The following is a 27,994-nucleotide window of genomic DNA, read 5'->3' as shown; positions in this document are numbered from 1 at the left end:
TCTTTTGTACATTGGTTTTTGTCAGTATGTATAGTTTGGTTTAGTAAAATAGTTTCTTTGTTTCCTCTCTCAGTCCTACTGTGATTGCTGTTAATTGGGACACATCAGGATCAGTACATTTTGGTCCAATTAAGTGGCTGCCCCAATTGGCCAAAATTTTGTGGAAGCAGTTAAAAAGGATTTTTAAAAAAAGATAAACTGTTTAACTGAGCAACAAATTATGTATTTAAATGAAATGCAGGGCATATTAGAACATTACCAATGCTACTTCTGTAATATAAAACAGTGTATTAGTTCCTACTAGTTATCAATGGAGGAATTCATCCAGTGTACATTACTGTGTATGGATGACCAGGGAGGGGTAGCACCTCTGGAGGGGCTTATGTCCATTCTGTGGCAGCTCACTCTCCTTGGTTTGTACTGGGCACTCTCCTCTCACCTGTAGCTTCAAGTAGCTGTTTGCATGGGACATTGGCCATACCCCAGTACACCGCTTTAACAGTTGAGCTAAACCCAGTGAGGTTAGCTGACGGGTCTCATACCCCGCTGAAATAGGGACTTGCCTGCCCTAGCATGTGAAGTCAGTTCTAGCGGAATGGGCAGATGAGATAACAGTGGGATTCAACAGCCAAGAAGGCAGTTCTACAACGCTTCGTGGAGATCGAATGGCGTGATGAGGCACAGAAGTCATGTTACCCCCTGTTTGTGATGACTACTCAAACCACTGAACCCAGTCTTGAGCTTGAAAGTGCGCAACTGTCCCAGTGCAATGGTTTTTCCATTTTTAAAAACTCCACTGATGCCACAGACAGCCAACACTCTGCTCTTTTGATTGACTGTAAATGAAAAATTTAGCACAGTCACCTAGGGCAGATAATGGACTGCTTTCATACAAAGCTATCAATGATTGTGTCCGCCAGATCTTCATTTTCATGATACTATTCAAGATGATTGTTGATACCTTCAAAATTATCTTGCTGCTTATTTCTTGCCAACTGTCAGTAACAAAAATCACTGCTTTTTGAACTCGCACTCAACTGACACAATTTTGAAAACTATTTGCTGTAAGCGCAGTGTTTAATGGCCACATAAGTTCAGGCGAGTGATGCTGGTTAGAAATTGTTCGGCAACTGTCTCTTATCCATATTAAACGGTATAGTGCCCCAGATGAAGGAAATCTAGCTATTTTCTTGATTTAGATTGTGTTCTTTAAGAGTTGTCCCAAATATGTGGCTACCCTGATTAACCAATGCACCACAATTACTAGAATCCACCCTTTATGTTTACACATGCTATGATAGTTTACTTTGAATGTTATTCCCTTATTCAAAAATAATCCAGCATTAATAGTCCAGGCAATATCAACGTATTGGTACAAGCTAAAAGAAATGTTGATCTAGAAGAGGATTAAGTCACTTAGAGGGAAATGAATTGGCTAAGGCAAGTCAGCATGGAATTACGGGTAAATTATGTTTATTGAGTTTGATTTTTTTGAGCATTGGAATTAGGGTTAATGTGATATATGTAATGTATGTGGACACACACCTGAAAATCAGGACCTCTAACTTATTACTGATGAGCATCTTACACTTTTTGTGACTCCATTGGAGTGTAGAAAACCGAGGGGTATAGATAGAATGAGCAGAGTTCTTTCCCCAGGGAAGGGGAACTAAAAACTGGAAGGCATGGGTTTAATGTGAGAGGTGAAAGATTTCAAAGGGATCTGAGGGACAATTTCTTCACACAGGGTGGTGCATATATGGAATAAGCTGCCAGAGGAAGTGGTTGGTGCAGGTACTGTAATATAACGTTTAAAAGACATTTGAGTAAATACATGGATAGAAAGGGTTTAGAGGGTTATGGCTAAATTAGGCATCTGTTTGGTCTGGACAAGTTGAGATGAATGGCTTTAATTCTGTGTGCTGTATTACTCTGATTATAAATTGATATGCAAAAGTGTATCTGCAAACAACAGGGTATAAGAGGGCTATTGAAATGATAGATGTGAAGTTGGCTAAGGTAACAGTAGAGAAACATTGTAATTTTGCAGGCAATTAGTGGTGTTCCTGAAAGTTTTTTGCTTTATTTACATTTATAAACCACCATCACTAAATGTACAGATGAGACAAAACTGGAATAATATATAAACTCATAGAATTACAGAGATGTGGCACATGGAAGTTTAACACAATTAGGTTGATACAGTTTTGTTAAAGAGGCCGTCAAGGATAAAGAGATACAGGAGCAAAAGGATTGGATGTATAATACACAAGTCAAAAAAAGTGGCAGGGAGAATTGAGAAAATGGGTTATAAGATGTATTTATAAGAAACAATTTTGGGAAGAATTCAGGTGGTCAAGCAGCATCTGTGGAAAGAAGTAAGTTTCATGTCATTCACCTATCCTCTGAACTGTATAGTTCTGGTTCTATCAGTAGGCAGCCGTCGATCCCAGGGGTTCATGGACTTCCGCCTCTGGACTGTGTTCTCCCCAGGGTAGGAAAATTTGAAGAACTGGCTGTTGCCCATGCAGCGGGTTCCGCCTCTCCATGTCACTGATGTAGTCCAAGGGAAGGGCAAGCATTGATGCAGCTTGGCACCAGTGTCAACGTAGAGGTTGCCAGAGTGAAATTGTGAACAACATCAAATGGCCTTAGCGACCCAGCTCCGTAATTCTTCCTCGGGGTTTACTCCTAAAGTCTTTCTCATGGGTGGGTATGGCTGCAAGGCAGCAGGTTTAAAATCAGTTTTCCTTCTAGGTGGGCTGCTGTCCAAGGCTGACAAATCCCACCTGCCCGATGGCTCTATCATTAGAGACAAAATCAGTGATGTAGTAAAATTTGTTTCATGGCAACAGTACAGGGCAATAAAATTATTGCAAGTTACAATAAAAGTTGGTGCCAAAGAGGAACAAAGTAATTTTAATGTGTTCGTGGACCATTCCAAAATCTTTTGGGGGATGAACTCTGGAGTTGTTTTAGTTCGAGGAGCTGAAGGATGGTATAAAGGAAGTATATCCACTAACCTGAGATTTCATTTTCTTAGTGGAGGCATCATTTGTAGGTGAAAGATGTACAAGAGGATAAATGCCATTAAGTTGAAGTCTGTGCAATGCAACATGTAATAGGAATGTAGAATGTATTATTGGTTGCAGGTGTGGTTCCATGGTGTCCTTCAATAGGGAATTGGGTAAATGGTGCAGCAAATTTGGAAGGCTGTGGAAAAGGGGCCATAAAGTGTTTCTGGTAGCGAGTTAGCGTGATGTGAAGAGCTGAATGGCTACCCCTTGTACTGTGAATGTTCTGTGATTTTATGATTTGAGTTTTACCAAGAGGCAACTTGTACAATAGAACAATTAATGTATTAGATGTGGAAACTGCTAGTATTGTTGGATTTCAACAAAATTAAGGCCACATATCATCCATTGAAAGCACCAGAGTTCACTGAAACTAGTAGAGTTTCAGAATCTCAACAATGTATTTGTACTTTTATGACAGATTTGGGGTACAATAATCATAAATTCACTGTTGTTCAATTGGATTAGCCTAATTTTATTTTTGTAGGTTAGTTTTCCGAAACCTAAAACTTGGCAAGACAAGATGCTTTTCAAAAATACTGTGCCCTATAGGAAAATTGTTCAAAGTATTTAGTTAATATCGACAGAAAAATATACTATTAACTTCTGCATTAGTGATCCTGTGAAATTGCTGACAAGTCTGCTAATATAGTTACACCTGATACCATTGGTCAACTCCTTTGCACTCTTCCATTGAAATGTCATTCCTTTCTCTTCCCTTCTCCATAATTGTCATCCTGGTTTGCCATTTGCTGTTCTCCAAGAAGTTCTGTAGAATGGAGACTGAGGGGCTTGGCTGCAATGTAGAGAATCCCACTGCATGCCAATATAGAAAGTTTACTTATTTAAAAATAGCTTTACATCCATTTAAAGAAGTCTCATCCCATAGGCGGCATAGTGGTGTCATTACCTGGTAGCTGAGCCTCAAGTCCCATGCCACCGGGTTTAGGAGCAATTTTTACCGTATAACCATCAGGCTTCTAAACTGATTCTACAAGCTTGAACTCACTTTCAAGGACTCTACAAAGCATATTCTCAGTTTTATTTATTTACTTCTGTATTTCTTTCTGTGTGTGTATGTGTTTAGTGTATGTATATTTTTTCTTTTCCATAGATTGTCTTTTGCACATTGGTTTTTTAGTCTTTCTGTAGTTTTTTAATTGATTCTGTTGTATTTCTTTGTACTGGGAATGCTTACATGAAAACAAATCTCAGTAGTATATGGTGATATGCATTCTGTGATAATAAATTTGCTTTGAAAGTCTTCATTTTGCTTGATGTGGTGTTCCCTGAAGCAGCCATTGAAATTAGCGAGCTGCTATCAGAGTATCTTGGTTTCAGTATATCCACAATCCTGAAATAACATTTTTCTGGTGAGCTAGTTGGTCAATAAATTATTTACAACGGGCAGTTTAATTGTTTTTCATCTAAAGTAGACAGGTAAACCAGAGATTTGAATATTGTCTTAGTGAAAATTTGTTTCACTGTATAGTAAACCTACTGCAGAAGCTTTGTCCACTAGTAGTTATCTCATGCTTAAACAGAGCTTGTCCCTAACTTCATGCATCTCCCAAATTTGCTAATAGAATTGTGAAATATTTTGATCTCTTCAGTTTCCTTTTGCTGGTTATTTCTTAGATACCATGAGGTCAGTACAATGTTTACTTTCCTACTTGATTGTCAATCATATATTCGTGCTTATTTTTGCATTGCAATGATGAGCATAAGATAGGAGGATAGTAGAAAGATTTCTGATACATAGACCATGTCACACAATGTGGAAAAGACCCTTCAGGCCATAGCTGTGCTGATCATCATGTACCCATTTGTATCAATTCCTGTTTTGTAGCACTTGCCCATTAAGCTTGGTCTTCTGTTGCCACAATGGATATTTTTTCCTGTCTGCAGTTGTCTTTCAGATCAGATTTGCACCTTTCCAATTTTCACTTTACTGGTTACTTGCTCCAGGTGAATGTATGAAATAGCACTGAATTTTGTCTTTATCTTTCCACAGGGTTATCTGGCGATCCTGTAGATCTCAGCAAGCGGCATCAAGCTTTTGGGGAAAATTCTATACCGCCTAAAAAAGCAAAAACTTTTCTTCAGCTAGTATGGGAAGCTCTACAAGATGTCACATTAATTATTTTAGAAATTGCAGCCATAATATCACTAGGCCTTTCTTTCTATAAACCCCCTGGAGGGAAAAATGAAGGCAAGTATTAAAAATTTCAGTTTTAACAGCTTGTAGTTAAATGTTACCACTAAATTAATAGATATGAAATCTCTACAAACTTTTATCCCAAGATTGTGATCCAGGAAAAAACTGCATTACTGCCTTAGCAAAGCGGCTTCAAAATCCTTGTGTATGTTGAGTACATGTGCTCAGTTCAAAAATTGGAGAAACAGATAATTAAAACTGAATCAAATCAGTAAACTGTTCCTAACAGTTGTACTGGATGCTCAAGTGCTAGCATCAACTTGAAGCTGTATCGCTTATTCTCAACCAGAGCAAGTTGGAAATGGATTTTGGTAAATTATTCAGCATTATTACAGCTGTTAGCCTGCCTGGAGCACATTGGAGTCAACGATGCTGTCATCTACCTGCTGAACAGAGCCTACTCCCATTTGGATAAACACTGTGAGCATAGCATACAGTCAGATTGTCAGGAAGGGCAAGCAGATGATAGGACAAAATTGCAGCCAGCAGGGTGAGTATTAGTGCATTTAGAGATGCAAAATCTAAAAGGGTAGCAAATACAGTACTTAGTCTTGTATCTCAATGAACAGAGTATAAGAAATAGGTGGATGATCTTGTTGCACTTTTACAGATGGTCAGGTATGACACTGTTGCCATCACTGAATCCTGGCGGAAGGATGGTTGTAGTTGGGAGGTGAATGTTCAAGGTTACACACTTTATCAGAGGGTTAGGAAGGTTGGCAGAGGGGGTGGAGTGGCTCTGCTGGTAAAGAATGGCATCAAATCAGTAGAAACATGTGACATAGGATCGGAAGATTTTGAATCCTTGTGGGTTGAGTTAAGAAACTGCGAGGGTAAAAGGACCCTGATGACTGTTATATACAGGCCTCCCAACAGCACCTGGGATGTGGACCACAGGTTACAACGGGAAATAGAAGACGTGTCAAAGGGGCAATGTTATGATAGTCATGGTAGATTTCAACATGCAGTTTGATTGGGAAAATCAGGTTGGTAATGGATCTCAAGAGAATGAGTTTGTTGAATACCTATGAGCAGTTTTAGAGCAGTTTCTCATTGAGCATAGGGGATCAGCTATACTGCATTGGGTGTTATGTAATGAACCACAGGTGATTAGGGAGCTTAAGTCAAAAGAACCTTTAGGAGGCAGTAAACACAATATGATTGAGTTCAGCTCAAAATTTGATAGTGAAAAAGTAAGGTGTGACATAACAGAATTTCAGGGGAGTTAAGGAAATTACAGTGGTATGAGGGAGGAGTTGGCCAAAGTAAATTGGAAGGAGCTGCTGGTAGGGATGACAGCAGAGCAGCAATAGCATGAGTTTCTAGGAAAAATGAGGAAGATGTAGGTTAGATGTGTTCGAAAAATGAAGAAATACTCTAGTACAACTGTGGCTGACAAAGGAAGTCAAAGCTAATGTAAAAACAAAAGAGGGCATGCAACAAAGCAAAAATTAGCTGGAAGATGGAGGATTGGGAAGCTTTTAAAGACCTATAGAAAGCAACTAAAAGAATCATTAGGAGGGAAAAGATGAAATGTGAAGGCAAGCTAGCACACAGTACCAAAGTGGATGGTAAAAGCTTTTTTTAAAGTATGTAAAAATAAATAAATAAGAGATGTAGGACAGCTGGAAAATGAGGCCAGAGAAATAATAATGGGTGATAAGGAGAGGGCAGATGAAGTAAATGAGTATTTTGCATCAGTCTTCACTGTGGAAGACACTAGCAGTGTGCCTGATGTTGAAGGGTGTGAGGGAAGAGAAGTGAGTGCAGTTACTATTCCAAGGGAGAAGGTGCTCAAAAAGTTGAAAGGCTTATGGGTACATAAGTCACCTGGACAAGATGAACTGCACCCTGCGGTCCTGAAAGAGGTAACAATAGAGATTGTGAAAGTAATGATCTTTCATAAATCATTGGACTCTGGCATAGTGCCAAAGGACTGGAAAATTGCAAATGCCACTCCACTCTTTAAGAAAGGAAAAGGCAGCAGAAAAGAAATTATAAACCAGTTAGCCTGACCTCAGTCAGTGGTTAGGAAGATGTTTGAGTTGATTGTTAAAGCTGAGGTTATGGGGTACTTGGTGACACAGGACAAAGTTAGCATGGTTTCCTTAAGGAAAAATCTTGCCTGATGGACCTATTGGAATTCTTTGAGGAGATGACAAGTAGGATAGATAAAGGGGATGCGGTGGATTTTGTATATATGGTTGTTCAGAAGGCATTTGACAAGGTGCCACATATGAGGCTGCTTACCAAGTTAAGAGTCCATGGTATTACAGGAAAGTTACTGGCATGGTTATAGCATTGGCTGATTGTTAAATGGCATCGAGTAGGAATAAAAGGATTCTTTTCTGGTTGGCTGCCAGTGACAAGAGGTATTCTGCAGGGGTTAGTGTTTGGACTGCTTTTTATACTGTATATCAATGATTTAGATGATGGAATAGCTGGCTTTGTTGCCAAGTTTGCAGATGATATGAAGATTGGAGGGGCAGATGGTGTTGAGGAAACAGGTAGGCTGCAAAAGGCCTTGGACAAATTAGGAGGATGGACAAGTGGCAAATGAAATACAATATTGGAAAATGCATGGTCAGGCATTTTAGTAGTAGAAATAAATCTGCAGACTATTTTCTAAATGGGGAGAAAATCCAAAACTCTGCATTGCAGAGGGACTTGGGAGACCTTGTGCAGAACACTGTAAAGGTTAACTTGCTGGTTGAGTTGGTGGTGAGAAAGGCAAGTGTAATGTTAGCATTTATTTTGAGAGGTCTAGAATACAAGAGCAGGGGTGTGATGCTGAAGCTTTAGAAGGCACTAGTGAGGCCTCAGCTTGATTATTGTGAACAGTTTTGGGCTCTTCATCTAAGAAAAGATGTGCTGGCATTGGAGAAGTTCACAAGGATGATTCAAGAAGTGAAAGGGTTATCATACGAGGAATATTTGATAGTTCTGGCTCTGTACTCACTGGAATTTAGAAGGAAGAGGTAGGTATCTCATTGAAACCTTTCGAATGTTGAAAGGCCTAGATAGAGTAGATGTGGAAAGGAGTTTAGGTGGGGGAGTTTAGGACAAGAGGGCACAGTCTCAGGATAGAGGAGCATCAATTTTAAAACAGGTGCATAGAAATATCTGTAGCCAGAGGGTGGTGAAGCTGTGGAATTTGATACCACAGGCAGCTGTGGAGGCCAGGTCGTTGGGTGTATTTAAGGCAGAGCTTGATAGGTTCTTGATTAGATGTGGCATCAAAGGTTACGGAGAGAAGGCCAAGGAGTGGGACTGAGAAGAGGGAAAAAGGATCAGCCATGACTGAATGGTGGAGCAGACTCGTTGAGCCAAATGTCCTAATTCTGTTCCTGTGTCTGTGGTCTTATGTTTTTTGATTTCTCAAATGCCTTTAATACCATAGAGCCCTCATTGCTGGGCAAAAGCTCCACTCAATGAGGGATGGCACTTCCATTTTATCCTGGATAATGGGCTACCTGCCTGGCAGACCGCAGTTTGTGTGGCTTCAGAGCTGTGTGTCAGACATGGCTGTAAGCAGCACTGGGACCCCACAGGGGACTGTATTGCCTCCTTCCCTATTTACCATGTATACCTTGGACTTTGGATACAACACTAAGTTGAGTCATCTGCAGAAATTCTCTAATGACTTAGCAATAGTTGGATGTATAAAGGGAGGATGAATACAGGGCCCAGGTGGAGGACTTTGTCGAATGGTGCAAGCTGAATTATCTGCTGCTCAACATCAGTAAGACAAAGGAGATGGTGATACAACATAGGAAGACTAAGCCTGCACTGCTCCCTGTTATTGTTAATGGTGAGGGTGTGGATGTGGTGAGGACCTACAAGTACCTGGGGGTGCACCTGGATGACAGTGGAGCACCAACACAGAGGCTGTGTATGAGAATCGCCTCTACTTCCTGAGGAGACTTGAGGTTCTTTGGAGTATGCAGGCCTCTCCTTCACATGTTCTACCAGTCTGTTGCCAGTACAGTCTTCTATGTGGTGGTGTGCTGAGGCAATGGCATCTAGACAAGTGATGCCAGCAGGCTCAATAAACTGATTAGAAAGGCTAGTTCTGTTATAGGTGTCAAACTGTAGACTGTGGCTTTTTTAAAAAAAAAAAAAGGCCCTATGGAAAATCCTGGCAATTTTAGGCAATACTTCTCACCCTTTGCATGCCTCCTTGGCTGAACTGAGGAGCACTTTTAGTAATAGATTACGACCACTGTGCTGCTCCAAAAAGCGCTATTTGAGTTCATTCTTACCCTTGGCCATTAGACTCTACAATGAGTCAACCTATAGCCTGGGAAGTGACGATCCCCTTTTGTTAGACTCTTTGAGGTAACTTATTTTTTCTTTCTTCTCTCCTAATATTTGTATATCTGTGCACTTGTAATGCTACTTTGATATTAATTTCCTTTGTGATCCATATAGTATCTATTAAATGAGCTCAATTTACTGATTTATGATAAATTTGCAAAGTAACTTTGCTGATTACTTTCAAGTTGATGTCCTCTAGAGTCATTATCTAAAAGGTTGGGGGCATTTAATAGATAGTGGAAACTTATCTGCACTACCTCCCCAGGCTTTAGCTACCTTGAGGAGCCAATACTTAGCAGTATTGCAAATGCTAATCACTAGGCAATAATAAAATAGCTGTTAAAATGACTCTTAACTCATTTCACCTCCAAGTTATTTTCAGGCATATTTGCAGACCAACCAAACAGTGTTTATATTGATTTGCAGGATATGAGCAATGCTAGCACCAGTATAGTTGTGATTGTCCCTAACTACCTATGAAACTGAGTTACTTAGAAGACCTCTTGAAGGTAGAGATGTCTGGTTATTTGGTCTACAAATGTGCTTGTAAATACTCTGGAAATGTAGTAAATGTTTCAACATTTGATTAACATGTGTTTAAGATAAATTAGTACAAAAGGGTACATGGTCCAAACATGAAAGAAATTTGTTTTCACTGTGGCTAAGTCAGTACCCCTACAAGGATTTCCTCGAGTGTTGAAAATTGAGTGGCTAATTGTTGCACCATGGTGAAAATTGTCAATGATCTGTCATCACCTGGGGCCAAGAGCTGGTGTAAAGTTCTAATATAGTTGTCTTTCTGGTGATAAATATATGCAATCTATCATTGTATTCACTACTTAGATCTAAAAGAGGATTTTCAAACAAAAAGAAAACATTGACAATAATTCCACCCAGTTTGAAGAAATTTCATATTGTTTTCCCAGAAGCAGATGGTTTTATAGGAGCAAATTTTCAATTTCAAAGGTTTAATTTAATGTCAGAAATGTATACAGTATACATCCTGAAATGCCTTTTCTTTGCAAAACATCCACGAAAATAGAAGTCCCCCAAAGAATGAACGACAGTTAAATGTGAGAACCCCAAAGTCCTCCCCCCCCCCCCATCATTTTTCAAAAATGCTCAATATTGCTTATATTTGCATTTGTTTGTGAATTTAATGATTCGTATCCACACTTAGGGTATGGTGTACTCAGTAATTCGATGTCTTCGCTTATTTGATTATTTCACTGATCTTGCAAGCATGATTTTCTTCATTAATTGTATATTTTGGCTAAAAATGACTGCTTGCAATTTTTTATTTGCTTGAGCAAACTGAGCATAAAAATGATAGTTCAAATTAAATGGTTAATAAGTGCACCAAAAAGTTTGTGCTGTAGTGCCTCTTAGGAAATTCTCCATTCAGAAAGTATTCTTGGAGCATTCAAGTTCCAGATTAATTGGTCCTCTCTCAGACACATCAATTTTGGTTACTAAAAACACTTAATATTTTGTTGTGTGCTGCCTTGCTCTAGTGTTAAACTGTCAGTTTCAAGTTTATGGTGAAAATACAGTAAACTATTAAATGATTTAATTCATGATTGTAAAGTTTGCCTTACTCCTATCCCTTGTGTGTGTGTGTAATCTGTGCTATCCCTTATGTTCTGTCATCTGTTCTTTCTGCAGCTTGTGGTAGAGTTACAGATAACTTTGACGATGAAAGTGAAGCAGAGACCGGTTGGATTGAAGGAGTTGCTATTCTTGTTTCTGTTATTTGTGTGGTATTGGTCACAGCATTCAATGACTGGAGTAAGGAAAAACAATTTAGAGGTCTACAAAACAGAATAGAACAGGAGCAGAAATTCACCGTGATAAGAGGTGGCCAGGTTATCCAGATACCTGTGGCAGAGTTGGTGGTTGGTGACATTGCTCAAGTTAAATATGGTAAGTAAATTTTGTACCTGACTATTCATGGAAACCCTTCAGTAGATGTGTTTTAAGTTGGGGGGGCGGAGAAATACTATACTTGAAGTGGTGTACTCATTTTATGGGTCTTTGTCACTTTCCACAAATGTAGCAAGTGCTATCCAACATGGATAAAAATTTTAAAGATTAAATATTAGCTTTACTTGTCACACATACATCAAAGCATACAGTAAAATGTGTCATTTGCGTCAATGACCAACAGTGTTTGTGCTGGGGGCAGCCCACGAGCTTTCGCTATTAACGTAGCGTGCTCACAACTTGACACTAACCCATAAGTGTTTGGAATGTAGGAGGTAACCGGAGCAGCTGGAGGAAACCCACAGTCACAGGGAGAACGTACAAACTCCTTATTACTGCGGCCAATTAGTGATCTCTGGTGCAGTAAAGTGGTAATGGTGAAAAATAGGAACTAGATTGATTGGAGGCAATACTGGCATTCTGACATGTCTGTTTTTTTTAAAAAACTAACAAAGGATTGAGAGAGACGAGAACTTAAAACTCTATCATCAAAAAAATAAAGTGCTAGGCAAATGAATGGAGCTAAATGCTTGGTCTGCATCCTAGGGTACAAGAGGGGAGTCAGGAAATTAGTTCCAGATGTGTCGCTACTGTTGAAAGAAACACAAAACTGGAAATTGTATGCCAATTGCACAAGGATTAGAAAGATAAATAGGATATTTAGAAAACAGGTAATCAGAGTTAAGATTTTATGAAAGGGAAATGTTTGACAAATTGGCTTGAGTTTGAGGATGTAACAAATAACACGGGGGGGGGGGGAAGGAACAAAGTGAATGTGATGCATGGGAATTTCCTGACTGCATTAAATAAGGTGCCATATTAACAACTGCAGCATAATTGTGCACTAGGTTGGAGTTAATACATTTATACAGATAGATGAGCCCATTTGTATGGGTTTGTCTGGTAGCTAGTGGGGCTGCAAATAAGATGGAGTGAATGGACAGTACTAACTTTGCAGTCATTACCGTTCTCATACATTGTGTGATGAAAATGGTTTATTTTGGACAGCAGTGTTAATGCTTAGAAAGAGGATGAATTTATCCTCATCAATGTGGTCAACCGCCTCATTAGAACTGGATTTATTGCCATTGACATGTCATGAAATTTATTGGTAGTAGTACAGTGCAACATAAAATACAATAAGTATATAAAATAATTAAGTAGTCCAGAAAAAGAACAAAATAGTGAGGTAGTGTTCATGGGCAGTTCAGAAAAACTGCAGTAAAAACTCAAATTGGAAAAGCAAACATTTCCAAATGAAATCTAATCACTTCAGGTTCTCAAAGTATGAATTATTTGCTTTGTTGGTCTGAACTCTTAAACACCTCATTTGTGAATATTGTGTTCACAAAATGCAATCAGTCTTCTTAACCTCTCTGCATCTGTGACACATGATGAATGAACTTGTATAATGATTACTATGTCTTTAAGAGTGATTACTATGGTATAACTATGATTATAATTGTCTCTTCCTGATCTCCCTTCTAATGTTGCAGCTTTTTTTGATTTTTGGACAAGGAAAATGTCTTAAAAGCTTAATGTTTTAAACGTCAATATTGTCTACAGAGTAGCAACTTGCTATGTATTGGAGATTGGGGAAACATCTAACTGTTTACGGGCTGCATTAGCCTTGTGAGAACTGTTCAAGAGACCAACGATAAATTTTGGTTTTCTGCATTTCAGGTGACCTCCTACCTGCTGATGGTGTACTTATTCATGGAAACGATCTAAAGATTGATGAAAGCTCACTTACTGGAGAGTCTGACCACGTGAAGAAAAACCTAGACAGAGACCCACTGCTATTATCTGGTAAGAAGACATGCATCCTGCTGATGGAAGGATGGGAAATATTAATTTTAATTTTTTATTTCAGCGATAACAGCATGTAGTAGGTCCTTGGCCCTTCGAACCGCAGCGCCCCAGCAACCTCTGACAAACCTGATTAACCTTAACCTAATAAAGGGACAAATTGTATTGGCCATTTAACCTACTTGGTACGTGTTTGAACTGTGGGAGGAGAAAGAGCACCTGCGGAAAACCATACATTCTACAGGAAGAAAGTACGGAGACACCTTACAGAACAACACCAGAAATGAATTCAAACACTACAAGCTTTAATAGCATCATGCTAACCGCTATGCTACTGTGGCATTTTGACCTTTAACATGGTAGCAGGGAATTAGTACTGGCTGATCTATTGCCCAATCTGACATATAATTCAGAAACAATTTATAAAGTTTCTTTTTGACACGATTTGGTTGGATAGCACCAGGGCAAATTGCAGTAAAATTTATCTCTTAGACTTTCTAGTAATTGAGGGAACAACATGTCCCAAGGAGGACCAGATCAAGAGATTGAGCCTAATTCATGATTAACTGACATATTTGAATATTTAGCACCTGCCACGTTGGGTGTGTGCTGCATAATCAAGAAAAATATAACAAGTTGCTGGAGAAATGGGATGGATCAGATAGCAGCTGTTGAGGTGTATGGATATTCAACATTTTGGGTCCAGTCCCTTCATCAGAACAATGCAGAATCTTGGCCTCAAATGTTGATCCACCCCCTGACTACAGATCTGCATGACCTACTGAGCTCTTCCAACATTTTGTCTTTTACTCCAGATTAGTGTCTACCTTGTCTGGATAATACTGCTTTTACTGTATTATATTGGGATGGGAGTAATCAAAAGGTTGAGAACTCAAATATTAGAGGTAGCATAGTTTTGATGGAAACAGGTCTTATTAACTCTGCTGATTTTTCTGCTCCATGAAAAATGAATAGGATGTTGGATTATGTACACAAAATACTGGGTGAGTTTGGCATGTCAGGTAGCATCTCTGGAAGGAATAATTATTCAGCTTCGAGCCAAGATCATTGGTCAGGACCTGATGAAGTTTATTAGCCCGAAATGCCAATCGCTTATTCCACTCCAAAGATGCTGGCAGACTTGCAAACGTTTTGTGTGTGTTGTTCAAGAGTTCTAGCATTTGCTGAATCTCTTGTGTTTATGATGATGGGGTGCATGATAGATCAAAGAAGCCATTCCAGCATTAAATGGAATTATTGAAGGTGATCAAAATGATTGTCCCCTGGCTTAATTGTGATGTAAGTGCTTGGGTGTTATTGGGTATTTGATATCAAACAGAAATGAGACAAGATTGCTAGATTTGAAAGAGGAATGTTGAATAACCAGGATATGTTGGATGGAAGTAATGACAAATCAAACTAGACACTTGGACTGGCACATATAGGAAAGGTTTACAGGGATAACAGCCAAACATGGGCTAACGGGATTAGTTTACATGAGCATCTTGGTCAGTGTGGGCTAGTTGGGGTGGAAAGACTAGTTTGTACAGTGTTACTTTGACTGTGGGTAGTATGGAAATATGTTAGTATATTCTTTATAAATGAACACCTTTTCCAAGTGTATCTAATTGAAAATACACTGAATAACCAAGTGTTTCAGTCAAGCTGAATGCAGGGAAAGAGCATTTGGAAATTTGGGCAACTGTTGGAGGTGAAAATGTGCAAAAAAGCAAAAACAGATTTCAAACTGTTTGGGGAAAAACTGGAGACTAACATGAATGTTTTTGGAATAATTTCAGAATATAGTGGAATGTTCTCATTGGATATATATATATCAGTATTCACTAAACATGATCAGTTGCTTTTAAGCTGCCATACTTAATATTTTTAGTGCTTCAATGGCTCTTCTCATAGGTGCCTCTTTATCAAGCAGTTCCTCGCTCATTTTAATATTCCTTTTCAGAGCAGCTGCAGCTCCCCCAGTTAGTTTCCTATTTAGTTATCTTTCTCCCATCTTCCTCTGGATCTTGTCCCACCTGTTAACCGATGCAACATTTGTTTGTAGAGGAATATAATGCAAATTTGTAACTTGAGCCCCTGTCGCTTGCCCTCCTTCAGTATTCTACATTGCTGCATATTGTTGGCAAAAATTCTTCATGGTGAAGCAGCTGTTCCAAGAATTTGTAATGCCAGGTGTTAGCAGAGTGGGATCGCCGACCACAGCGAGAGTAAGAATGAACTGGAGAAGATTAAAGACTCCTCTTGGAAGACTAGTTGGGGAAAAAAAACAACACTTCAGTTTTGTAGTATATTTAATAAAAGACTTGTATGTGGTGTGGTGTCATCTTCAGAAATAAAGCAGATTGACCAAGCTTCAGTTAAAGATAAAGATTAGTTTTATTGGTCACGTGTACATCAAAACATACAGGAAAACGCAGCATTTGTGCCAAATCAAATCAGTGAGGATTGTACTGAGGGCAGCCCGCAAGTGTTGCTGTACTTGTAGCACCAAGGTAGCATGCCCAGAGATTACAAACTCGAGCCCCTTGTCTTCAGAATGTGGGAAGAATCCAGAGGAAACTCACATGGTCATGGAGTGAACATACAAACTGCAGACAGTGATAATTAAAGCATTAATGCAGTTTTACTGTAGAGAAGGGAAAACAGTATTTAAATTGTTTCATGTTTCACTTCTGTTTGTAAGATAGGGTAAAAATGAGCGTGAATGCTAGAAAAGAAATGCTAATTACTGGAAACGTGGCCATCAATGGAGGCAAGCTTAGCAATGAAATAGAGATACTTTTTCAAAATTCCCTGAAAAATTGGGATTTTACCATAGGCTGACAGGTTACAAATGCAAAGTAAACAGTGTGCCATCAGCTGCTACATGGTGTAAGAAAGAGCACAGATAGTTCTGGGGTTGATGGGGAAATGCAGAGTTTTTGAAGGAATTGGGTAGATCTTTTGGATAGTTTGCAGGAAATGAGTTTCTGTTTAGATTTGGGGTATTATTGACAAGATTTACATTCTTCTATGAATTTTGCATATTTTTGCCACTATTAGAACACAATTCAGCTTTTCATCCAAACAGATCTGCCTGAGAGCTAATTAGATCATCTCTAATCATCATCATCCCCAACCTCCTGCTTGCTTTAAGAACATTTGCCCAGCCTCTGAATTCAGATGCATCTGTTTCTGCCTCTTTACAAATCACTGATTCTCTTCCCAAACTGAGGACTGAGATTATTCCAGTTTATGGAATTTTCTTTAACTGTGACTGTGCTGAATCAGTGCTTGTTCTCAACGTATTAATATGGTCAACCGCAGCTTAGGTTATCCAGCTTCAGCGGGCCCACTTTTTTTAACTGATGTGCTGCCAGCCAGTGCTCCCCAGGATTGGCCCCACTAACAACTGGATGAGACTCTGGGCAGCGTAGCATAAAAAGGGGAATGATAAGCTGTGTTAAAATACAAGTTTGGTCACTGTGCCAAAATATAACAGCTTCGAGGAGTGAAAAGGATTCCCTTAAAAGCTTCCAGAAATGGAGTTTAATTCCAAGATGTGCTGAAGATGCTAAGATTCTCTGGAACAGAGTGGTTCTGTAGAAGGTATTTAAAATTGTAAAGGGTCTACACAGAAGAGAGAAACTAAAATGGCAAGACAGGACAAAAAATGGAAGTGACATTTTTGTGGAATGAGCTTCCTGTAGAAGTAGTAGAGGCCAGTTCAGTTGTGTCATTTAAGGTAAAATTGGATAGGTATATGGACAGGAAAGGAGTGGAGGGTTATGGGCTGAGTGCGGGTAGGTGGGACTAGGTGAGATTAAGAGTTCGGCACGGACTAGGAGGGCCGGAATGGCCTGTTTCCGTGCTGTGATTGTTATATGGTTATATGGACATGAAAAATGTTCGGAGTTTAGAATGCACTGACAGGAACAGTGAGGACAGGTGTTCAAAAGCATACTAGTACCTGAAAGGAAAAGTGGCAGGGGTATGGGCAGTGGATTGCAATGGGTCTAACGAGATTGCTCTTGCATAGCACTGTAATCTCCACCAGGAATATGTAAGGAATCGTAAAATGTAAAGCAGGCCTGATAGGCATGTTGATTAAAGATGAACTCATTTTACTGATGGTGAATGAAGTAAGCAGACAGTGGAGGTTTTATAGTAGAAATTAGAAATGGAAAAGGACTTGTGACTGGTAGTTTCTCTTGCATTCTCTTTGAGATCATTCGGCACCCATTCTGGTGGGGATAATAAGTTAATGCTCACAGAGCGGTATGAGACACAACACTTTGGAAGAAGCTTGTTTAAAAGCTGCCTAAGTGCCATAAACAAAATAATTCAAGATTCCATTAATTATCAAAGTATGTATACAATATACAACTCTGAGATTGTCTTCTGCAGATAGCCACAAAACAAAGAGAGACATTAAATCCACACTCCTCACACTAAAAAGAACGGCAGTGTGAATATCAACCCAAGCTCCTTCCTCCGCACAAAAAAGTAACAAAATGCAAGAAGAACATTGACCCCAAAAACTCTTCATCTGCACCAAAACAAAAAACAAAACGCAGCAAGAACATCAACCATCAAACCCCTCCTCTTGTACAAAAAAAATGTCAGAATGGGTGAAAACAGAATATAAAATCCATAAGACTGAATAAGTCCGTAGTCCAATCCATAAACGTAGAACCTCGGTAGCATTCTCTGACCATGTGTGTGTGAGAGAGACAGACAGACACCATTCGAATGCAGAGGCCTACCCTCTGGCCACAGTGAGCTGCCACACAGACTCCTCCTCCGGCAGCAAAGAGATCCATCAGTGATTAAGAAGCAGGCATTTGCCTCGATGTTCCAATCTTCCTCAATGCTTTAATCTGTGATTAATGGACACACTACCACAAAAATTATGATACACAGTACTGTGCAAAAGTCTTAGATGTATATAGCTAGGGTGTCTAAGATGTTTGCACAGTAATGCATTTGTCAACATAGAGTGGAGAGCAAGTTTTTATAAATCTGGCAGGAGCAAAGGATGTTGGTAATGGTGAGGGTGGAGCATCGTGGCAAGGGTGTGGAACAGGTGTCAAGAGTGCCAGGGGTGGGAGGTGGCATAGGTGCAGACATGCTCAGCCACAAGACGCTAGGCAAGGTTATTTGCCTGCAAACAAATGGTTCATTGATCATTGCAGATTGTCTCCCTGGTGCTTCCCATTCCCTTATCCTAACCATGATTTCCCCTCTCCCTGCCCTTTTCCCCACTCTCAGTCCACAATAGAGACTTGTATCAGAATCAGGCTTATCATCTCTCACATCTCAAATTTCTTTCCTTTTGAGGCTACATAAGCCTGATTCTGATAAAAGGACAAAAGAAGCAAAATCAAATAGTGCAAACTGCAATATGATCTCTACTTTCTACACTTTGCTCAACTTCAACCTTTAGCTGCATCTCCTGGCATATTTCCACAGGTGAACAAATCTGTTTGCATTCCTTTGTAAACTGTCCATAATTCCATGGAGGTGACTGCTCCATTTCTGTTGAAAGCTACATGCAAGATGCTCACTCTTCTCAGAAAACAGGTTTAATATCACTGACATAGATCACAAAATTTGTTGTTTTGTCGCAAGAGTACAGTGCAATTCAGAAAAAAATACTAAGTTAAGAAATGTATATTAAAATTAGTGCAAGTTGTGAGCAAAAATAGTGAGGTAGTGTTTATGGGTTGGTTCATTACCCATTCAGTTACCTGATAGTGGAAGGGACAAAACTATTCCTAAGACATTCAGGTTCCTTGCATCTCCTCTGTGGTAATAGTAAGGGAGCACATCCTGGGTAATGGGGGAGGGGGTCCTCAATGATGGATGCTGCTTTCGTTCATTTATTTATTTATTTAGAGGTATCACCTTTTGAAGCTGCCCTCAGTGGTGGGGAGGCTAGTGTCATCATGGACCTGGCTAATTTTGCAACCTTCAACAGGTTTTTCCTGATCCTGTGCAGTGACTCCTGGATATCACAGTGATGCAACCAGCTAGAATGCTCTCCATAATACATCTCTCTCCAACCCCCCCCCCCATGATGAAAAAGCCTCAAACCTGACAACTTGACACAATCTTTCCCTTTTGTCTACTACAAGGCTATGAGCTGTCCATTATAGTGATGTTTGGTATCCAGCCATTAACACACGTGGGTGAGGGAGAAGCGTTTGAGATCATCAGTATCCCAAAACCTGTGAATAATTTTGTTTCCCCCATTTACACTTGCAAGCAGCTATTGTGAACATGCATGCCATACTGGTGCATATAGTTATCTGTGCCATGATTTGGAATTTTGTGATTGTCATGTTGCTGAAATCCAGAAGGAGCTCACATGCATTCAATTCTCTGGTTTCCTTTCCTAATGGAAAACTGTTTAAGAAGTTTAGCAGTCACACTGGATATCCCACGTCTTAGGTTGGAAGTGTTCGTTCGTGTTGATTCACCATAGGTTATGTATTCTTGCCGTAAACATCTGACAGCAGAATGGTGAGAATTATTTGTAGTACCTCAGCAGCAACTGTGAAGTGGGAGTCCAGACAATTAGGATTGTATATAAAGGCAGCATTGATTCCATTCCAAAAAAAAATCCTGTTATTTTAGGATTAGTGAGAGTTTAGAAAAACTGTGATGCAGAATCAATTTATATCTCAATAAGAGCTGACTTGATGTCAACAGCTGAAAGTAAGCGATGACAAAGTAGGTCAAATGAACTAAAAATGAAAATTCTAATTTTTTTTATGAAAAAGTGTCTGGGATCATTCTGAGTCTTTCAAATCTATATTGACAGTCTATAAACTGACAGTAATTTGGAGTGAAGAAATAAAATGCCAGAAGGCCTAAAACTAACATTGATTCAAATGAATGTGCAGTAATTGGTGAGGGAAGTGGCATTATAGAGTGAAAGGTCACTGGGGCAAAGATTATTTTCATTCCAGTCTTTCAAGAGTATTACAGAAATCCTAAACATAACATTCCAAAATTCCCTTGATTTGGGAGCATTTGGTTTAGATTAGAAAATTATGCATATTATTTTGCTATTTGTGTGAAATGAAACAAGGAAATTAGAGCAGTTTACTTAATCTATTGATAGAAGTAATCAAAGATCTAACTAGTCTGTCTTTCCTGACTAAAACTAAACTTTTTTAATGTGACAGAAGTAATGGAGAAGTATCTTTGTATGAATTCTATTTCTGTCACAGGATTTTGAAACTGAAACATTAAGCTGTCTTTAATTGAATGTTTCCAGCATTCTGTTCTTGCTTTAGATTTCCAAGATCTGCAGTTTTTAAAAAACTATTTACTACTTTTCATCAAGTTGTCTAAAAGATTACTTAATTGAACCATTTACCAAAAATCTCTCATAAAAATGAAATTTCTGCAATTAATAACATAACGAAAAGTGGGAGCAGGAGTCAGCCATTTGGCCCTTTGAGCCTTCTCTGTCTTTCAGTGAGATCATGGCTGATCTGATTGTGGATTCAGCTCCACCTACCAACCTTTTGCCCATAACCCTTAATTCCCTGCTATGCAACAATATGTTGTTACGAACCCCGTAACTGGGTCACTTACCAGCAAAGAGAGAGAGGTCCGCTGAAGTCTGATGGTACTATTTTTAAACGTTTTTATTTATGAAGGGGCACAAAAGTAAGGTTAATACAAACATTCAGATAATATACGTCGTCAATACTCAATCTAAAGCGTGGGTATAGTAATAATCAACATAAGAAGTAGCTCTATCATTTGTCAAGGGGTAAAACTATTGTCCGATGGAAATATCAAAGTCTCTGTAGTTCATGCAGGCTTTTAGCCTTTCGGGGACCGCTGGGGTCTCGCGTGTTGGAGAGAGAAAATAAACTTGCCAGCCTTTTGGACTCAACTCGTTGAATCGGGAACGTGGGTTCCCCATTGTCAGTTCGAAGTTCTTTTCGGGGTTATCAGCCACTCGTTCCCCAAGCTAGGGGAACCAAATCACACGTGGCTCCTGAACAGCTTCCCGTCCTCACGGGAGCGATGAGCGATGGTGTCTCCTTCTGGTACGTCGCTGGGGTACTGCCTCCTGCAGTCCCCTTTTTATCGTGACCGGCAGATTTGTAGATGTCAATCAAGGTAGGGTGATACAATCCCCACCCCACATTGCCCGAGGGTGTCCATGTCCCTGAGAGCTGGCACGTAGTAAAGAGTCGCAATTCACACAGGTGTCTCTAAGAACAATGGTCAAATCCGTTGCATTGTCTCTCATTTCCTGGGTCCAAGACCCGTATTAATAGCGATATTGCGATTCTCAGGAAGGAGGGGGCTGGTCCCGCACCCTTCGGCCCCTCAGAGCTGTGGTACATTCATAACACTACTTAACTGTCTTAAATATATTTAATAACATAACCTTTACTGTTTCCCTAGGCAGAGAATTCCACAGATTCACAACTCTCTGGAAAAAGCAGTTTCTCATCCTCTGTCCTAAATCTATTTCCCCAACTCTTGAGGCCATGTCCCCTACTTCTAGTCTCACTTACCTGTGGAAACAACTTCCCTGCTTCTATCTTATCCATCCTTTTCATAATTTTATGTTTCTATAAGTTTCCCCTCTCATTCTTCTGAATTCCAAGCAAGTATAGTCCTAAACGACTCAATCTGTCTTCATAGGCCAACGCTCTGAACTCCAGAATCAACCTTGTGAAGCTCTGCATCGTCTCCCAGTACCAGTATATCTTTTCTCAAGTAAGGAGACAGAAAATGCAAGCAGTACTCCAGTTGCAGCACAACCTTCCTGCTCATCCTTTGGGAAACCCTGATTGTAATCATGTCTTACCAGTGGGAATTGTATTGTGTATACTTTATTTACAAAGTTAGCTCAGAGTTAGCAATGGACAGTCTCTATAAATACTAAACAATTTTTTAAATCCATAAAATTAACTGTTTTTGGAAGCAGTCTGCATATTTTAGAGAATTCTTTGAAGCTTGAGGTGCAGCATTAAATCCACTGTTTTTAAATGGAAACAGTGCTGACCATATTGTGAAATTGTTATCAATGAAACTTGTCAATGCTGGAAGAAATCTGCAAGTCAAGTGGATGGATCTGAGAAGTTGTGAAGGTCACTGGTCTTCAATTCCCTGAACTTTGTGGTTAAGGCTTCTAGTGATCAGACTGAAACCAGTGCTCCATAAAGTTCACATGTTTATAGACAGTTTGGGTGATGAGACAGTGCTTTCTATCAGAGGTTCCTATTATCATAATAGAGTAATTGAGAAAAGTTTGCAGATAGGTTTCAGTGTGGATAAGCATGAGGCCATCCACATTGTTTCTGAAATTATTACAGTGCTTTCTAAGTGGTGAAGACCATAAAACATAGAAGTACAATTAGTCCATTTGGCCCATCGAGTCTGTTCCGCCATTCCATCATGATTCATTTATTATCCTTCTCAACCCAATTTTGCTGCCTTCTTCCAGTGAGCTTCGCTGCCCTTACTAGTCAAGAACGTATCACCTTTGCTTTAAGTATACCCAATAACCTGACTTCCACAACTGTCTGTGACATTGAATTCCAAAGATTCACCACCCTCTGGGTAAAGAAATTACTCCTCATCTTTGTTGTAAAGGGAGGTCCTTGTATTTGGAGGCTGTGCCCTCTGGTTTTAGATCTCTTCTTTCCTCCTCCACCTTCCCCCCTCCCCCCCACACTATAGGAAAAGCCTCTCTATTCTGTAGACCTTTCAATATTTGATAGGTAAAACCGATATACAATTAGTGAAAATCTTAAGTACAGAGGGAGTTAAGAATCCAGGCATAAAGATGATGTCATGAGTAGCTACTGAAAATAGTTAGAATTTGAACCTCCATGATGCAGCCTAACGTGTAAGAGGTGAAAGTTCTGCTTGACAAAGCATTGCTTAAATTATACCTGGAGTATTAGGTAGTTCCTGGTCACCATGTTGTTCTCTGGAAGAATGCTTAATAGATTATCATTGCCTCATGGTTAAATTAGGAGAGATTACCTAAACTAACATTTTTGAATCCTTGAGTTCTGGCAGTTTAAGGGTGACTTTGTTTAGAGTTTTCCAAAAAATTAAGGACAAAAGCTTTTCATTGCACCTGTGCAGTTCTGCAATTGGAAGTTGATGCAAGGTTCAGTCTGGGGCAAAGATGAGTGAATGGAATTGAGTTAGCAGTCTCACTGAATAGTGGAAAAGGTTCTAGACATAATGGTTTTTTGCTTTTGAGATTCAGTCTGAGATTTCAGGCTTCTGTTAGGTAGAGATTAAATTTGCTGGCATTGTTAGAGGCTACTTTAATAATGGGAAAACTGCCAATGCTGGAAATTTAAAGTAACAGAAAAATCAGAAAAGCAATCGGGCAGCGTTGTAGGAAGACACAACAGTTAATATATTAGGGTAAGAAACCTTATATTCTCTTTCCATGGACACTCCATGACCTGCAGAGCATTCCTAGCATTTTATGTTTCTCCTTTAAAACTAAGCAAGTGCGGATTAATAAAACAATTAAAAAAGAAAAGAGCATCATGAGATTTGCAAATGAAAAATTTTGATTTAGTCATAAAATGTTTAGACTTGTATCTTATGAAGGATTTGAAATCAATGTAAGTTTTCCATTGTTTGGACATGACTGTTATGACAAGTAACTTGGGAGACAGACGATTTCCTGTACAGCATAAACAACTGAAGGTAGTTTTAAAATTGTTTTGATATTGGAATAAGCAGAAATCAATTAACTTTGACGAAGTAGATTGGTGGAAGAGTGCTTCAAGTTCTGAATAGGTTGAATAAAAATGATTACTTTGAATGCTGCAGTGTTTTGAATGTTGGTACCAGATGATGCTGTGTGTAGTTTTGTATTTGTTGAACTATTTCTGCCTTTTCTGTAAATTGTAGAGGTATTTACTGCACACGTGTTTTTTAAAGTGACCGAATGAAGGGTGCACTCTGGAGCTGAGTTGAAAATAAGAATGTCAGACAGAGGCACCTTTTAGTCCATTGGCTGTTTTTGTTCATGTTCTGTTATTTTGCAACATCCTTTAATATGCCCTCTCGAGAATATTAGATGATTTTTAACCCCTTTGTGCAAAGACATTTTTCAGTCTGTTTCACAAAAATGGAAATATTGCATTTTCCCTTGGGGCTCCAAAGCCCTACATCATTTGAAGTCTGGAGAATAATAACTTAATGCCCAAGAATATATTTAATCTTGTAGTTAATTCCCTTTACATCTGCTGTGTTCTTCAGTAATGGAAATGTGCATGAGGTTTATACAGTACTTTGCATCCTGTACGCCAACATGGCATGCTCATCAAAGTATGTTCTCAATGTTTACTTTTGTGATTCTATTCAAAGTTTATTGCACTTTCTGTATTCCATTTGTGTAAGGTTCATGTCTCTTACACAATGTGCATTTGCCTTTATGAGCTTTAGATTTGTTCCATGGCTGTATATTTAAATAACTAGACCAAATTAGTCAGTAGCTGTAAATTTTATTATTGTAATTTACTGAGGCACAGTGGAAAAACTTGACTTGCATACAGATCAATTCCTTACAACAATCCATTAAGGTAGTAGAAGGTAAAACAAAAACAGGATACAGAATAGCGTTGCAGTTCCAGAGAGTGCAGTGCAGGTACACAATAGATCATAATACCATAAGATACTGGAGCAGAATTATAAGGTGCAATGCCACAACAAGGTAGATTGTGATGCTTGAGTTGATGTTTGTGATGTTATCGTACTAGGAAACCACTCAATAGTCTTATAGCAGGATGAAAGTTGTCCTTCAATCTTGTGGTATGTGCTTTCAGGCTTTTGTATCTTCTATCTGAAGAGACGGCAAAAGAAATACTGCATATGGTGGAGTTCAAAATCCAAGGGTTTGGTTTCTGCATATAAAGTCATTGTTGTATTAAGCATGGAGCTATAAGTTCACATTACAGTTATTTAATCTATGGGAATAAAATCACATGAACCTTTCTTGCTTGTTGCTAATGGCTGGTTCTAACTAGGTTCTGTTTTCAGGTACCCATGTAATGGAAGGTTCCGGGCGAATGGTAGTCACGGCTGTTGGTGTAAATTCTCAAACTGGAATCATCTTCACCTTGCTTGGGTCTGGAGAGGAGGAAGAGAAGAAAAGTAAGTACATTGATTGCTTTTCAAATATCTGGGAGCAGGTTAACAGGATACTCGAATATCCATCTTCTGGTTGTGATGTTGAAGATTGTAAAAGGTGCTTTCCAATTACAACACCTTGCTGAATTAATTCATCAGTGCTGAGGTGCAGCTTAATCTTGAACTCCAAGTACTAAACCTGTTAACTCTGAAACAAAATCACTAATTCTGTACTTTGGCTGTCTTCCACAATGGTCAGTCAATCGCAGTATAATCTTGTTGGTTAGCTGGGTGGTGTGTTTTCAGATTTGTTAGCAAATCAACCTCCTCCGAAATCCACATGAGCATGACTTGCATATATTACTTTCAGAAACTTGAATATTAGATGATATGAGCCCAGTTATAAGTTCATTGATACAGCTGAATGTTTTGCCTATAATGGGAATTGCTAAGTTTCATGATTTTCTCCAAAACAAAGCTGTAATTCTGGCCATTGAATATGTTCACACTGGATGTTGATGGACATCTCAACTACAAAGGAACCATGAGTGAAGGGGTGAACATGGTGAGGGAGCTGGTCTAGGTTGCACCAACCAGGTTCTTATTGAATGGCAGTGTAAGCCTCAGGAGCCAATTGACCTGGTCTGGTTTATTGTATTTTCCTTGTCTATTCTTAATTTAGTTGTTGCCTCCAATGAAAGGTCTTGAATTGGCTACTATATTTTGTCAAAATTTTCTCTAAAATTTTCAAGTGCCAAATTTGAAGGTCAAGTTAGAAATTGTCATGCACAAGTACAGGTGCACAGGTACAGTGGAAAATCATCACAGGAACATAACAGAGAAAAACATTAAACAAATTATACTCTTTTATAAGAATGCAACTAGAACAAAAGTCCAATGTGGTACAAAGTGATTAAAATGGTTATAGTGTTGCTAAATAGTGATTAGAGTTGTGCTAGTTGGTTCATGAGCCAAATGGTTGCTGGTGTTCTTGAACCTGGCGGTGTGGGACTTCAGGATTCTGCACCTCCTGCTGAATTGTACCCAAAAGAAAGCACGGCCTGGGTGGTGGGGATAGGGATATTCATTAATGGATGTTGCCTTCTTGAGGTAGCACCTTCTCTGATGGTGGGGAGGAATGTGCCCAAGATATGTTGGGCTGAGTCCACTACTCTCTGCAGCAGCTTATGTTTCTGTATACAGGCAGTCCCCAGGTTATGAACGAGTTCAGTTCCTGAGTCCGTCTTAAAGTCGGATTTGTACATAAGTCGGAACAGGTACATCTGGTATTAGCGTCAGTTAGTCAAATGTTTGTCTTAGTATATACCGGTAGTATATATTTTACCTTTCTATGCATATAAAACACTTAAAAAACGTATGTATTTCAATAATTAAACCACTGCGTTGCTTGGTAATAATTGTAGCTTTCATCAGGGCAGGGCCTTTCACATGCTCCATTATTCTCACTTTATCTGTTAAAATTGTTCCGATTGTTGACCGACTGTAGTCTAACGCTTTTCCAATGGCCGATGGCGTTTTACCTTTTTCCGATCGCTTTATTATTTCCACTTTATTTTCAGTCGTGATCGTTTTCCGTCAACAGAACAGAAACATTCCAGGTGGTGGGTCCGGAGCTCCACTGGGTCCTAAAGTCCACCGCACTGAGACAGGTTAAATGGGACAAGTAGGGGCGGTGCTGACTGGAAAAGGGGGGAGGTCAGGGTGAATCTTGCTAAGAAAATTTTAAGCCAAATACAAAGTTACACACTCAACACAGTGTCATCGGCAGTTACTTAAAATGGCAGACAGCGTTGTGATCTGACTTAAAATGACGGACGGCGTTCTCCTTCCTCGGTTTGTAAGTACGAGTTGTTCATAAGTCGGACGTTCATAACTTGGGGACTGTCTGTATTCAAACTGCTGTGCCAGATAATAATGCAACCAGGCAGGATACTTGCAACAGTACATCTAGAAGTTTGACTGTTTTGAGTGATATGTCAAACTTAACCTTCTAAGAAAGTTAAGGGTTGGAATATCTTTCTTGTGATTACAGATATGTCCTGACCAGCATCAGGTATCTGATTATGTTTGCACCCAGGAATTTAAAACTGCCAACCCTTTACACTGTTGATTCCAAAGTAGACTGGGTACATGCTCACAGTCCTTCCCCTTCCTAAAGTCAACATTTTTGTTTTACTGATGTTAAGTGAGGAGTAATTGTGGCACCATTCAGCCAGGTGTTCTCTCGTTCATACATGCTGATTGTTGCCACCTTTGATTTGTCCTACCATGGAGGTATCATCAGTGAAAGGTACATCCCAGTGATTTCTTCCCCCACCCCCCCAATTAACTGATGGAAATACTGACTAATATTAATGGATAGATCTTTAACATTTTATATGAAAATGCATTTATCTGTTTAAGCTGTATCAATATCTTAATTATTGGA

The 27,994-nt window shown here is 39.3% G+C and overlaps 1 protein-coding gene across 7 annotated transcripts in view; it reads left to right on the top strand.

Moving 5' to 3' along the window:
• The window catches only part of LOC140734619 (plasma membrane calcium-transporting ATPase 1-like), a 119,106-nt gene that overhangs the window by 56,043 nt on the left and 35,069 nt on the right, over positions 1 to 27,994 (top strand). For all 7 annotated transcript variants that reach the window (XM_073058839.1, XM_073058844.1, XM_073058842.1 and 4 more), the window contains exons 3-6: positions 5,089 to 5,286; positions 11,275 to 11,532; positions 13,276 to 13,401; positions 25,456 to 25,569. In XM_073058839.1, the coding sequence (XP_072914940.1) occupies positions 5,089 to 5,286; positions 11,275 to 11,532; positions 13,276 to 13,401; positions 25,456 to 25,569 (696 nt within the window). The remainder of the gene's footprint in view (positions 1 to 5,088; positions 5,287 to 11,274; positions 11,533 to 13,275; positions 13,402 to 25,455; positions 25,570 to 27,994) is intronic.

The sequence above is a fragment of the Hemitrygon akajei genome, chromosome 10 (assembly GCF_048418815.1).
Source record: "Hemitrygon akajei chromosome 10, sHemAka1.3, whole genome shotgun sequence".
Classification (NCBI taxonomy): Eukaryota; Metazoa; Chordata; class Chondrichthyes; order Myliobatiformes; family Dasyatidae; genus Hemitrygon; species Hemitrygon akajei.
This window is presented reverse-complemented; position numbering and strand designations above follow the sequence as displayed.